Source organism: Zophobas morio, unplaced genomic scaffold (genome assembly GCF_036711695.1).
Source record: "Zophobas morio isolate AGI-343-1 ecotype UQ-CSIRO unplaced genomic scaffold, CSIRO_AGI_Zmor_V1 ptg000023l, whole genome shotgun sequence".
Lineage (NCBI taxonomy): Eukaryota > Metazoa > Arthropoda > Insecta > Coleoptera > Tenebrionidae > Zophobas > Zophobas morio.
Genome location: NW_026972128.1, coordinates 10,868,760 through 10,882,539, shown reverse-complemented (window position 1 = coordinate 10,882,539; position 13,780 = coordinate 10,868,760). Strand labels below are relative to the sequence as shown.

General features: G+C 34.7%; 3 protein-coding genes across 4 annotated transcripts in view; 1 reads left to right on the top strand and 2 right to left on the bottom strand.

Annotated features, from left to right (window-relative positions):
- The window catches only part of LOC135134691 (protein madd-4), a 318,408-nt gene extending 311,247 nt beyond the window's left edge, over positions 1 to 7,161 (top strand). Inside the window, exons 12-17 of one of the 2 annotated variants that reach the window (XM_064063458.1) lie at positions 1,066 to 2,470; positions 2,542 to 2,667; positions 5,926 to 6,349; positions 6,403 to 6,548; positions 6,717 to 6,867; positions 6,918 to 7,161. In XM_064063458.1, coding sequence (XP_063919528.1) covers positions 1,066 to 2,470; positions 2,542 to 2,667; positions 5,926 to 6,349; positions 6,403 to 6,548; positions 6,717 to 6,867; positions 6,918 to 7,027 — 2,362 coding nt within the window. In that variant the 3' untranslated portion in view covers positions 7,028 to 7,161. The remainder of the gene's footprint in view (positions 1 to 1,065; positions 2,471 to 2,541; positions 2,668 to 5,925; positions 6,350 to 6,402; positions 6,549 to 6,716; positions 6,868 to 6,917) is intronic. The other variant, XM_064063459.1, reaches the window with a different exon arrangement.
- A 951-nt stretch (positions 7,162 to 8,112) lies between these two features.
- LOC135134692 (uncharacterized protein) lies at positions 8,113 to 11,053 on the bottom strand. The gene is made up of 4 exons (XM_064063460.1): positions 10,648 to 11,053; positions 9,348 to 9,547; positions 8,875 to 9,288; positions 8,113 to 8,826 (listed from the first exon to the last, which is right to left on the bottom strand). Exons 1-4 carry the CDS (start codon positions 10,937 to 10,939, stop codon positions 8,635 to 8,637), a joined length of 1,098 nt encoding a protein of 365 aa, XP_063919530.1. The 5' UTR covers positions 10,940 to 11,053; the 3' UTR covers positions 8,113 to 8,634.
- A 100-nt stretch (positions 11,054 to 11,153) lies between these two features.
- LOC135134025 (putative gustatory receptor 28b) lies at positions 11,154 to 13,145 on the bottom strand. The gene is made up of 6 exons (XM_064062592.1): positions 13,127 to 13,145; positions 12,647 to 12,853; positions 11,995 to 12,557; positions 11,878 to 11,943; positions 11,534 to 11,623; positions 11,154 to 11,455 (listed from the first exon to the last, which is right to left on the bottom strand). The coding sequence occupies exons 1-6, from the start codon at positions 13,143 to 13,145 to the stop codon at positions 11,312 to 11,314; spliced, it is 1,089 nt and encodes a 362-aa protein (XP_063918662.1). The 3' UTR covers positions 11,154 to 11,311.
- Positions 13,146 to 13,780: the final 635 nt, after the last annotated feature.

The window sequence follows — 13,780 nt, the reverse complement described above, 5'->3', positions numbered from 1 at the left end:
GAGGTCGATTCAAGAGAATGTCTAATCCTATCCTAGAAAAATGATTCATGTTTTTTCTAGTAACTGAACGGACAAATTCTATTTGTATACAAATAAGCTATATAGCTGAATCTGGATCTGTGCTGATTTTGGGACAAATCTTTGATTTATGAGTGTAGGCTCATGATGGTGACCATGACCACAAAAGGGATTATTATTTCCCATTATTAGGTTTAGTGGAGCCATATAACCTTAGAGAATTTGAAAGACTATACTCTTTCATAAAAACAATGGACTTCATCGAAATGTACGTTCATTATATGCATATTTGGAATAAGTGGTTTCAGAAACGGTTTCCTCAGAGTTTACAACTTTGCGTGCGTGCGAACCCCAAGTTTTCAGACCATCGCCGATGCTTAAATCTTTTTGGAAACAACGATGACTCTTTAAGGTTGATAAATAATTTCAAATTTAGCCTGCATAAAGTTTAATGATTATTATTATTGTTAATAATATTAATATATTAACCAACATCGGCAATATATCATAAAATATGATCAACACAAACAGTGCAGTGACAGCGTGATGGGCTAATCTCCTAGATTCGTCTTGATTGATTTTACAATCTTTTCGTTTCGTGAAACGTCGTGTGCAGAAAATCACTATCCACCACATGCTGTGACCACTCCACTCCACATGTTTATTCTCCGCTTATTTGCAACTGTTTATAAATAGTAAATAACAAAATCAACAGTATTTGCTCATATCCAGACACTACTAAATATTCAACAGAATCTATCCCTTAATTATAAAACAGTGTTACCACAATTGGACTGCATTTGACGCTCTAATGAATTCCGCATGCATCACTTTAATTATGCAGGCCGACTTCTCAAACTTTTTTCTCACCACTGACGTATTTCCATCATCATTTTAACACATTAACACAGATTGTTTGTTGCCTCTGGGTGAATGGTACGTACTTAATTGTTTTCTCAGCATGTGCACTTGAAATAATGATAATTGTACAAAAGCGTTTGCTTCAAATTCATGTTTCCCCATTCACTAGCCATCTGTTACTTACAGGTTCGTGCCTGACGAGTGGGGACCCTGCAGTGTAACCTGCGGTGAAGGAGTGCGTAAACGTCAAGTTCACTGCAAAATTTTCTTAGAATTTTCAAGAACCATAGCCAAATTGCCTGATAAACAATGTAGTGGTCCGAAACCAATGGAAACAGAAAAGTGTTACATGGAACCGTGCTCAGCCGAACGTATAGGGTTAGATATTAAGGATGATCCTTATCGATCTGACATCAAAGTCGCAGGAGGCGCCCCAGGTAAATCGTACTCTTGGAAGGAACAAGGGTACACCCATTGCAGTGCTACTTGTTTAGGAGGCGTCCAAGAGCTGATCGTGAACTGTGTCAGAGACGACACGCAAAAGGTCACTTCACCGTTTCTTTGCCCTATGGAACTCAAACCGGAAATTTTAATGAGGACCTGCAACGACCATCCTTGCCCACCCAGATGGAACTACTCGGATTTTTCTCCGTGCTCGCAAAGTTGCGGCCTTGGAATCCAGACGAGAGAAGTGAACTGTATCCACGAAGTAACCCAAGGGGGTGGTAACACTGTCATAGTCCCAAATAACATGTGCCCGCAACCCCCACCACCAGATCGACAATACTGCAATGTCTTGGACTGCCCAGTTAGATGGAAAATGTCTGAATGGTCCAGATGCAACAAACCGTGTGGAGGAGGCGAAAAATCGAGAAAAGTGGAGTGTAAACAAGTAATGGCTCAAAACCACACAGTCGACAGATCTCCAGAACTGTGCCCGTCCCCCAAACCACAAGATCGGAAGCCCTGTAACACCAAGAGCTGTATAGTAGAAAGCGACAAACCCCAAATCGACATCTCCAACAGTTCCTTCATTCAGAACGACTTCAAGAAGAAGAAAATTACGTTAAAGGTTGGAGGTACAGCAACTGTGTTTGCTGGTACCACCATCAAAATTAAATGCCCCGTGAAGCGTTTCAACCGTACGAAAATCCAGTGGGTCAAAGACAAACAGTTCTTACCAAAGTCGAAAAAATTCAAAACTTCCAAAAAAGGAGCACTGAGAGTACAAAATTTGACTTTTAGAGACAGCGGCCGCTACACTTGCATTGCGGGTCGGTCCTCTGCCGGTATTCAACTGTCCGTACGGCCCAAACCCGGAGAATTCCTCACCTCGGAAGAGATTCAGAAACAGGGCAATAAACCCGATCGCGTCGATCTGATTTCGGATGTCTACGTTAACAGGGACGATACTAGTCCGATCTTTGGCAGCGATGACCATTCTCACGAACAAAGACCGGACGTTGTTAGAAAGAAACCCACACCTAGAACGAGATTATTCACCCCCACGTTACCCTCTCTGAGACTGGATACGAACAACATAAACATGTATTCATCGCAAAGTACAACACTTCATTCGGATAATGTACACGTAAGTTAAACTTTATTAGGGTTGTTTGTGTTGGTTTACGCTTATAATTACCTATTTTGTGCTGCGTAAAGGATAAAATGGTACCTTCGCGTTTGCCGGCGAGCTCTTCTGAATCGCTGAAACCCTATTATGGGAATTCGGCGAGTTCGGCGGGGCGAATCATGCCGCACTTTCAAAGACTTATATCTAATCTGCAGGTGAGGGCTAAGCGACGATAAATGTGAAGTTATGGTCTTAGAAGTAAGTTACTGTGGCGTCAGTCTTTTCAGAAGTATTATTTAAAGAATAAGAGACGAGCGTCAGCCAAAAATTGTGAAAGCAGAGTCAGCTTTATGTATCTGGCTACATTTACTTCATATATAGATAGTATCAACCAAACAAACAAATTGGTGGATGCGCCGGGTTAATTAAAAATCGTTAATAACTGGTAGTCTGCTATATCTATTGATTAATATTAATTTGTAATACCAATAATAATCTCTAAAAATGTCAAAGGTTATGAATTACGGTGTAGCAAATGCTTTTCATAACTAATGTCCGAATTAAAATTAATGCTCCCATGACGCCATTCAAAAATCCATAAAAAACGTTCAAAACCGCTGATTAGAATTTACAAAATACCCCATAGACCAAAATTATTTTCTCTTATACATAGTGTCCTACTTTTGAGGCCCAACATATCTACAACTGAGTTTTTTTTTATTGGAACACTCTATATGAGTATTCCATTTTTCTTCTTATGCTTTTCATACTTTGTTTCAAATGAAAAAATAATAACTTCTTTTCATAATCAAAATCAAAATCCAAAATCCGTGAAATTTACAATGCTAGAACTGGTATTTAGTAGAAGCTAAAACAGCTTAAAATATATTCAAATTTTTGAAATTTTTAACTATAAACTTAAAAATCAAATTGACAGACCCATATATATAGCATCGAGTCATCAAAATTGCTTCAAAGAGTTGCTGCTCCCTGTTTTTGCCATGAAGTTTGTCAACCTTGTGACAGATTTGTATACGATTACGTCGCAATTAATCGAGTGGGGGGATAAAGGAATTGTTCCAACAATTTATATCCACCCTTAAACTTAGGTAAATATTCTGTTCTACAGACAGGGCCATGTTAAGTATACAAAAATTACTTGACATACACCCTGTAAAGCTTTTATGACTTAAGCGGCTTAAACTATCATAAGTCAAACTGGCTATTGTATAACTTAACTCAGTTCACATATACCTAGTAAAACTTTAAAGCTCCATTATGGCAACAATTGACAGTAATAATCTTTGCAATTCTAGTTCATAAAGCGTACAATAGCCAGGTTGACTTATAGGTGATTTAGCCGCCTAAGTCATAAAAGTTTTACAAGGAGTGTGTCAAGTGAATTTTGTGTAACGCAATCGAATATGGACAAATGACAAATCTAAAATTCGTAATTTCAAATCTGGCAACTAATATTTTAATAATGTGTGGTTCCGTAGAATGTTTACTGAGAAGTTTTAAAAAGTTGTATCATTACAAACAGGTCTCCTCTAATCTCTTAAAATTTTGAGAACACATCAACTTAGGAAAGATGATTAATGAAATCTTTATTAAAAATTACGTTCCGTACATTCCGGCCTAGCGATACACGCTAGACTTGAGAGACGAATGTATATATGTATAAATAACGTGAGTTGTTTAGGTAGTGGTGGTGGTATTACTGTACAGCTGACACCACAGCAACATTGTGTCAGCTGACTTATCAGTTTCCAAAGTTAAATAAAATAAATTGTTAAAGGTTATGATGACATTAATTTACGTCAAATTTAGAACAGTAGTACCACCCAAAGCTCTAATTCCGTTTATTTTCGGTACTACTTTAACAGTCTTCATTAAACTCATCTCTCTCTTTATTTTCTTTCGTGACGATCTATACGCAATACCAAAAATTTATAACATCGTCCAACAAAGAGAGAATACATTTTTGAAGTCCTACCGCTTCAACAGATGTTTTTGTCGATAGGACTTCTTATCTTTTAGTTCAAAGACATGGAAATAAATTCAGATAAATTCGAATGCGACTTTAATCTACGCCCTGGACGATTCGACCTAAATATTTAGTATTGAAATGAAACGATGTTTGGCATCTACTTTACATTCTTCCAGGAATTTTTCTCTAATAAGTCGTGATCAAAATTGAAAGCCACAACTGAGCTCGAAAAAACCCTAAAAGAACAAAGGCAGTTGTGACTTAAATCTCAAACTGATAACCAATAAAAAAATCTAGTGTAGAAAAATCCTGAAGACTATAACCGAAACTAAACGAGACACATGGTCTCTAATAAAAAAATGATGTCTACCATCAGGTACTTTCGATTCTCATAAAAAGAAACAAATTACTTATTAGATAAATTTGGTGTTTAAAGTACTATTTGTTATTTAATCATAATGTTATATATTCCTTGGATAACATCATAGATCCTAAACTATTTTTTTAACAGTAGAAAGGCTATAACGTTAACTGTACCATGTAGCTATTAACTGTAAGTGTAAAGCTGACTCTGTGTATTAAAACTGTGGCAGACACAAAAGTATATATTTTTGTTCTATGTGACGAAATGGGAAACAAATACTTTGAATTTTCTTTCGAGATTTCAGTTAGAATATACCGGGTGACTATTAATTATTATTGAAACAAATTTTTGTGTTGGCAATTCTGAGTTATTGGCATCAGCGCTAATACATAAGTTCACAGTTGTCACTTTGACAATCAGGTATGCCATCATAAAATTTTAAATAGGTTACTAAAGGTTTAATAAAAAAAAATCACAAACATTAATAGTCGTTGATATATAAATCGGTAGCATTCAGTCATAGATTTTACAGGTATTTAAAGAAAAATAACACATTGTGGCTCATTTCTTAATATAAAAATAATACAAGCGAAGTACAAAAAGTAATTTTTCAGTAACAACTTACGTTTTTAAATTCAACACAAGTTTCTAATGTTAAAATTCTTTAACATCTCATCATTTGTACATAACATCATATTTTCGATGTTTCCCTTTTCGATTTCACATGCCTGTTGCATGAAGACACCTGTAATTATATCTTTCTAATTCCAAACTCTTCACTCTTAAATGCACACACAATGTCTGCACTGCTACCTATAGGTAAACAAATACACACCCTCAAATTCGTTCTTTCAAGAGAGCTGCTAATTGAATAGTCTCGAGCCAACTCGCTCTTTTATAAGAACGTCTTTCGTTACAAACTTGCATGTAGTCGTTAAACTTTAAACCGAGTTAATTTTAATAGTGTTGCAAATGTAGTTAAGTTTCGTTCTGTGTTTCCATGGGATTTCATTAGCAGAATTATGTCGCATTACATTACAAACAAACGAAAAATTCCATGGACGCCTGTATTAGTATTATTATACACGGAAAGCTAATTAATATTAATCAAAATTGCAGCAATTGTGGCCCTTCCAGACCTTCAGCAATTCTCGCGGTCATCGCATGGTGGCATTTCCTGACGACCCTCGCCAGTCTTTGACCGAGAACCCTTTTACGACCACATCTGAAAACGAGGAAGACGAATCCGGGTCGATGGTCGTTTTGGGTAAAGGAACTCCGGACAACTTAAAATTTGAATGGGTCATTTCCGATTGGTCCAAATGCTCCGAAACTTGCGGCGGAAATGGCTTTCAGATGAGGGTAATCCGATGTATTGTTAGGTTACACAATATGACACACGGTGTCGACCATAACTTGTGCGAAGACGCTGGACTGCCCCTTCCAGCGACCGAGCGTGAATGTGCCTCGGACGAGTGCACCAGATGGGCCACTTCCGAGTGGACCCCGTGCGAAAAATCCAAGTGCTTCAACTGGCATACAGGTAGATTATGTGCATTGGAAATTTTAGCTCATTGCTAATTCATTTGGATTTAGCCATGCAAAGGAGATTAGTCAAGTGTAAGGTTGATAATGTGACGGTATCAGAGTCGAAATGTGATGAAGACAGTAAGCCAACACACAGGCAAGAATGCACAAATGAGAAATGTGTCGGCAAGTGGAAAGTTGGCGCTTGGTCAGAGGTAAATTTTATTTTTTTAGCGAAATAAACTTTTTGATTTTGTACGAGGTGAATTGAGGACGCAACCCAGAATATATCTCCGAAGGATTCGTAGATGTATTTATTTATTTAATATAGTTAATTATAATTTTGACAAAAACATCTCTTTTGAAACTGTGGCAATTTACAGTGCGCCGCCGCTTGCGAGATGCAGGGTGTTAAGTATAGGATTCTTCAATGTGTTTGGTACGGCACCAAAAAACCAGCAGGGACAGCCTGCAAAGATCTTCCCCGTCCTCCAGTCATGAAGTCCTGCAAAGGGTCTCCATGTGCTCCTGCAGGTAACTGATTTGCATGCACTTTACACCGAAATCAAATGATTTCATTTTAGATACAGAGTGTAAAGATCACTCCATGTTCTGCCCAAATGTGAAAACTATGAATATGTGCAAGATACTAAGGTATCAGCAACAATGCTGCCAGACGTGCAAGGCAGCTTAAAATTTAGGAAACAAGAAGTGGATGAAATAATTTGTTTGAAAAACAGTGCTGTTGTTATATGATTAGTGAGCAAGATAAAGAAGACGTGAGAAGTGTGTTCAAAAATGACTTTATTATATCAGCTAATATAAATTTCCTTGGACGAAAAAGTGCTGCACTTAGCAATAGTAGATATAATTTAATAAGTTTAACTCGTCTCAGCTTCTGCTGATCTGATGTATATTAATGTACTACCTGGTCGTATTTATTGGAGAAATGTTTGCCACCTAATAAATGGGAATCAACGTTAGTTTTATGAGACGGCAGGAATTCTCAGATAGAAACGACACATTCAAGACTGATGTTTTTTGTTACATTTATTTGTTGGATGTATATGTACTATATAAATCCCATGACATTCCATTATTACCGGTATTAAATATTAGACTTCTTAAGAAAGTAGGAAAATGTTACATGTAATAATTCCAAAACGTAGACTTAAGAAAGGACTTTTGTTGTAAGTGAACTTTTGGGTTGTTGCATATTTATTAACCTCAATATGTACCTGCTTTCATTATTTCGTAACGATTGTGATTATATTTTTATATAATTGGCACAAAATGCGAATTCCGTTTACTTAGAATGCCACAAATAAGTAAAATTATGCAATAAACTCAAATTTTCTAAAAAAATTTATAGAGGGTGTTACGTCCAAATGGATTGATGGATGAACTATTTTGATAGGATATTAGCTGTAGGTAATTATAATTAAGTATTTTTTTAAGAGTTACCACCAATTTTTTGTTTAGGTGTTCACTTCTTATTATCATTGTCAGTATTTTCGCAGTAGTTAGGATTTAGTCAAATTGTATGATAATTATTGAACATGTAAATATTTTGTTTTAACCTACTCTTGTAAACATTTTTGTACATAATGTTATGTTATAATTTATTGTCGCCATATAACTTTTAAGTTTTTACAGTGTTGATTTACAAAATTTTCAATATACCGGTACTCTGATAAAATTAATATGAAAATGCTTTAAATTCCAAACTGGACGCTTGAATTTGTATAAAAATAAACATAAGGAATGATAATATGTAAATTGTAAAAAAATAAACGAATTATTTAATTATTGATGAAAAATGATAGTCAGATACTGTTAACGATTGCCTAAGAGTATATACAGCTTATGTTAAACAATGTTATACTTATATTAATTAACATAACACATGTAGTATTATTGTAAAATAAAATATTATTGTCAATATTGACAGTGATCGAAGCAAAATGTTAGCCTAAACGCCTGGTTTCAGTGGCTTATCTCGGATTAAATCCGCAATCGTTCCATTTACGATACGCCACTGCTTACGTTTTAGCTAATGTTCCAAAATTATATTTCAAATACAATTACCACTATAAAAAAATAGCGTTGAGTGGAAAAGTTTATAGCAATTTTTATTGTTACTACTATTATTATTATACCTTAGGTTAACATCATTTATAATTCCTTAGATCGTTCCATTTTGTATTCTCTAAACAAATGTAGTTAAATAAAATGACGTTACTTTTGAATGATTTAAAAAAAATGTTTATTTCGCAATATTAATAAATTTTGTTCTTTTATCTACGTGGCTTTATAACTTTCTACAATATTTTTCCAACGTTCCAATAAAGCATTTTCCGGTTGCACCCACATCTCTTCTAACAAAGCCCATCCAGGTTTTGATGTTACCAAAATATATGAATTGTCTGGATCCTGAAGACTTGAATATGCCCCAAGAACCAAAGACTGGCAAAGTCGACCTGCTATACACACCTGAAAAAAAACAACTGTAAATTCGATTTTCGTACGACACTTACCCACCTTCAACAGTTTAAATTCCTCTAGTGGTATTTCTCTAACGGAACTGTAACCTGCTAGAACGTGACCGCCAACATCAAGACTTTTCCCTTGGATCATCATATATGTCATGGTGACTGCCAACTCATAGATATAACACGCAAGATGGCTATCACCAAAATCTAATACACCCTTAATACACCAAACACCATCTTTTTCTTCTACTAAAATATTTTGCTCATTAAAGTCCCCGTGTATCATGCCGCGTTTCATATTTGGACCCATGGGCAACACCCTCTTGGAAAACTCTTCAATCACTTCTTCTACTATTTTCTTCCGATTGGTATCAGACACAGCATATAAGAACTGTGACAGTTGTGGAACCGATTCTAGATGCCAAACGGTTTTGTGATTATCGTAGGCGGGATGATGAAAGTTCTAACATAGAAGAATAATTAAGAGTGGCAACTGGGACATTAAGCATTTAATGTTATTACCTGTAGTGCCTCATCCAACGAGGCGACGTATTTTCCGCTTTCATAAAAAAGATTCGTTGAAGAAGGCACTTGATGCAGAATTGACCCATCAATAAATTCTAGTAGCCTCACTATATGTTTACCGCTGGAAAATTGTTTAATTATGTAATAGTGGCCAGTTTTGTTTTGTACAGGTGTGGGGCAACATATGCCTGTTTTACCTAAAAATCAAAATTAAGTGAATATAAATTCCTCAAGGCAAAATTATCAAACGAAAATAAAAAAAAAAGTGGCCCAAGAGGGGATCGAACTGTCGACGTCCGCCTTTTCAACACACACTCTAACCAACTGAGGTAACAAGCGGCAGGTCAACGTTTCCCTCCTACGAGTATTACTGTAATTTTGTTTTTTTTTTTAATCTGGAAGCCAAAGGTAAAAACTCAAAACGAATTCATAAACACAAGTATGTTATTTTATAAAATTTAAATAACATGTACCATGCAAAAGCTTGAGGTGACGTCATCGAATTGTTGGTAGAGATGATTAGACAAATTTTGGTTAGCGTTTTATCATTCCTAAATGACGAAATTTGACTATAATCGGTTCGATCTGAGATTATTTGTCTAATAAAAATCGACACAGACAACAGAGGAAAATGAGAGACCTATTTTTTCATACTCTAGAGATAATGAAACGTCAAAAACACAAGATTCCCCATGGACCACTTTTTTCAAAAACTGTGACTGATATTGTCTGTATTTTTTTAACTTATAGGAGTTATCATAAAATAAATAAGACTTCGCAAGATCAAATTTTATCGAAGAAGCTGGATTTCTTGGACTGTATATCAGGGACATGGGAAGTTGTATCCAATTAGCCTTTTTATATGCAAATCTTTTACTGTACTTTTGTCAACTTCCAACTCAAAATTTTATTTTCGCAAATCACGTAAATGTCGTCGTTACGAATAAATTTTGGGCCATCATCAGGCGTATAATTTAATTTTTGTAAATATGCAGGTAATTTTAAATAATAACAATCGGTGTTGAATTTTTAGTAAATAAGACAAAACTAAATTTTGACTAGGTAGGTGAAAATTTGGCCAAACTTTTCTTGTTATAATTTCAGCAATTAAAAATTAGTGGTTTGACACTTATAATTCTGGAACAGCAACAGTGTAACATTTTTTTATTTTAAGTTTTTTATAATGAACATAAAATATAAATATCACTTATTAGCTTATTACTAAACAATTTCGCAAACATATTGCGACATAATTTAAATGTACATCATATACTTTTTAATAACACTTTTTACTCACCCAAATAAACAAGCAGTTCATTTTGTGCCTCAAAAAACTGTGGTTTTTCGGAATCCAAAGAATTCACAATTTTTAAAGTATATCCGGATGTATTGATCTTTTGAATGTGACTGTTGTCCCAACTTTCTTCAACCTTAACATGGTAATTATTGTCATCATATCCGTTTAATTCTTTCAGTGAAGTACATTTTAATCCATATACTTCACTTAAAATGATATTGATTTCGTTATGAGACACCACAGGTTTGATAGATACACCTGGCTTTAACACTGTGTAATCTTTCGATGCCATTGTCTTATTTGTCTTAACTAGCAACTTAGTAATTATAAAGAAATGATCTTGTAGTCCCGTCGTGATAAGTTAAAGATAAGAATACTACAATGATGATAAGAATGATAGTGAAGACGGAAAGGGTAACGTACTGGTCGTTTACTGAAAATTATCTTTGAGAGGGAAATGGCGAGTCTTGACCTTAATCAAATTAATCCATTTGACCTCGGTTCTTTTCATTATTGATTAGACTTAATTTACATTTTGTGCTGCGTTTTGTGAGCATAAAACTACCAACCAATTTAAAGTTTCCACTTGATTATTGTGTAGGTGCGATAACAAATTACATCATTCGGTGAATCGCTGATTTTGATCAAAATTAAAACATGGTTATCATTGATCCATTGAATAAGATATCAGTGCTCCGTTGTTTCTACCTGTTACTGCGTAATGAAGGGAATCATTTTTGTTGGAACGTTTAGCGGCAATCTCAAATTGTATCAAAACCGTAAGATAAGTTGCTGCTGAACCGATAACCTAAAAGAGTAATTATAATATTACTAATAACGATTATAGTCCGGCTTTGACGTCCGGTATGGCTAAACAATGTCTTACCCCATAAAAAAGAGTCATGTCGATATTAAAGAAATCGAACGCTGTAAATTTGAAGTCACAGTGCATTATTTGCTTGCCGAAAAGATGTATCTGACAAAAAAAATCATCTCATCCAAAGTGTTTCCAAAAGTGCAACCTCCAATAAACTGCTCAAGATTATGGTACCTGCTTATGATTTACAACGTATGTTTGCTTAAAATGTCGGATGTACGTCTAATTCATAGACCTTTGTTCCCTCCAGACAACCAACCGGGGTTGTAAATTATCATTATCATAATCCTAAGCGGCTTATTGGTGGTTTCCAGTACACAGAAACTCAATATATTGCGCTTTCATTTTATTACCTGCGTTGCAACCGTCTTTTTAAACCTTTGCTTCAACTGATACAATATTTCGCCTGTCTGATTCACCTGAAAATTGATTCGAGCCATTGAATTGAAAATACTAATGTTTAACCTCACCTCATTTTTCGTTATAGCACAGATCACCGATATCGAAAGCAATTCCGCGAATTTGGCAAAAGTCCAAATTATTGTTGTAGGAAGATCGTCAAAACTGCTATTATTATTTATGAAGTTGTCAGAAATTACATCAAAAGAATAATAAGCATTTGTTGTGAATCCAACAAAAGCGAATCCGATTACAAGCAGAATTTGTATGCTAAAATATTCATTTAATAATTTCCCAGCAAAACAGAGTCGGAGATGTAAAGATCTAAGCTTCACAATCGTTCCCTTATCACCATTCTGTATTGTCATGGGATGAATTTTGAAGCAGTTAATTTTCTCGTAACCCTTTTTATTTTGCGCAAATTTGTTTATTAGCAGCGAATTCAGCAATTTAAATCTGTGTTTCAGCAGTAAAATGTACGTGAAAAATTGAATCTCTTCTAACACAATTATGGTGATTGCTAAAACACATATCAGGTTGCAAAACGTATTCGACGACATGACTGCGCAGATGAATAAATAACAGTCTAAATATTCCACACATGCCATAACAGTTGCAACGAATAGTAATACAACTAAAAAACCAAAAATTATTTAAAAAAAAACAAGTTCAGTTGGACAAAACATGTAATAAAAAATTTCGTATGCTTGTGGGGCAACATACAACCAAACTCTACTAATTTGTTGTCGACGATATGTATTTCATTTAAAGCTTCAATAATACACTCTTTTCTGACATAATTGGATCCAAATATGAACATAACCACAACTGTTGTTCCATAAGTTTGAACTAAATCTGCTATTCCTGTAACCGCATTCATTTTCAAAACCAGTGAGGGAGTCACGTAGTCCGTTAAAATGGCGTGAAAAACTAAAAAAATGGTGGTTTTATCCACTGCGCAATTACCTACTTACCACATTAGCAAAACAATTTAAATGTAATAAAAATAACTACAATTTTCTTAATAACACCTTTATCTAAATTAAAACACCGTGAAATTGAAAAGATAACACGATTAGAAAAAAGGTAGATGTGGATAGATATAGTTTTAATGTATCTACATTCACATTGTACGTTCAAAATTGCACAACCAACTCCGAACATTAAATTTTCTGACGTTCGTTATTATCACTAACCACTTACCAAAAAATGGCGTTAACATAATGCAAGAATAAATGAACATGTAACGACAGAGTATATATTTGCGATCATTTTTTACGTTGTGAAACCTGTACGGTATAACACCAAATACTTTACAACAATAAAATAAAGGATTTATTGAATCGTACAAATCCATTATTGAAAATACTAAATTCTTGACACAAACATAGGTAACCCACAGCAGAATAAATGTGTTTGTTAGCATGTTAATATTTTACATTAACCTATGCTTCTAGTTTAATTGATTTAATTCATAACTGGATATTGAAAGTCAATAACATAAATATTTAATAGTGACCGATGCACTCAATTTAATTTGAATCCATCCATATTCACCTCTTCTTTTTTTTTTAATTTCCCGTCTTCAATAATTATGTCCGTGAAATGGATGTGCATTATTTCGTGTTCAACTCCGATTAGTATTTCTTCTTCCTTAATTTTTTTAAGTTTTATTGTTTTTAAACAGGACACGATTGCTGTGCAGATATATTTGTAATTATAACAGTAGTTTAAAGCTATTTTTGTATAAACTCTTTACATTACCACAAACACATTTTGCTTAGCAACTTCATGGATTACGTCACGGGGCACTACGCTGCCACTAATAATAATTATTTGGAGCCTCTAATGTGCCTC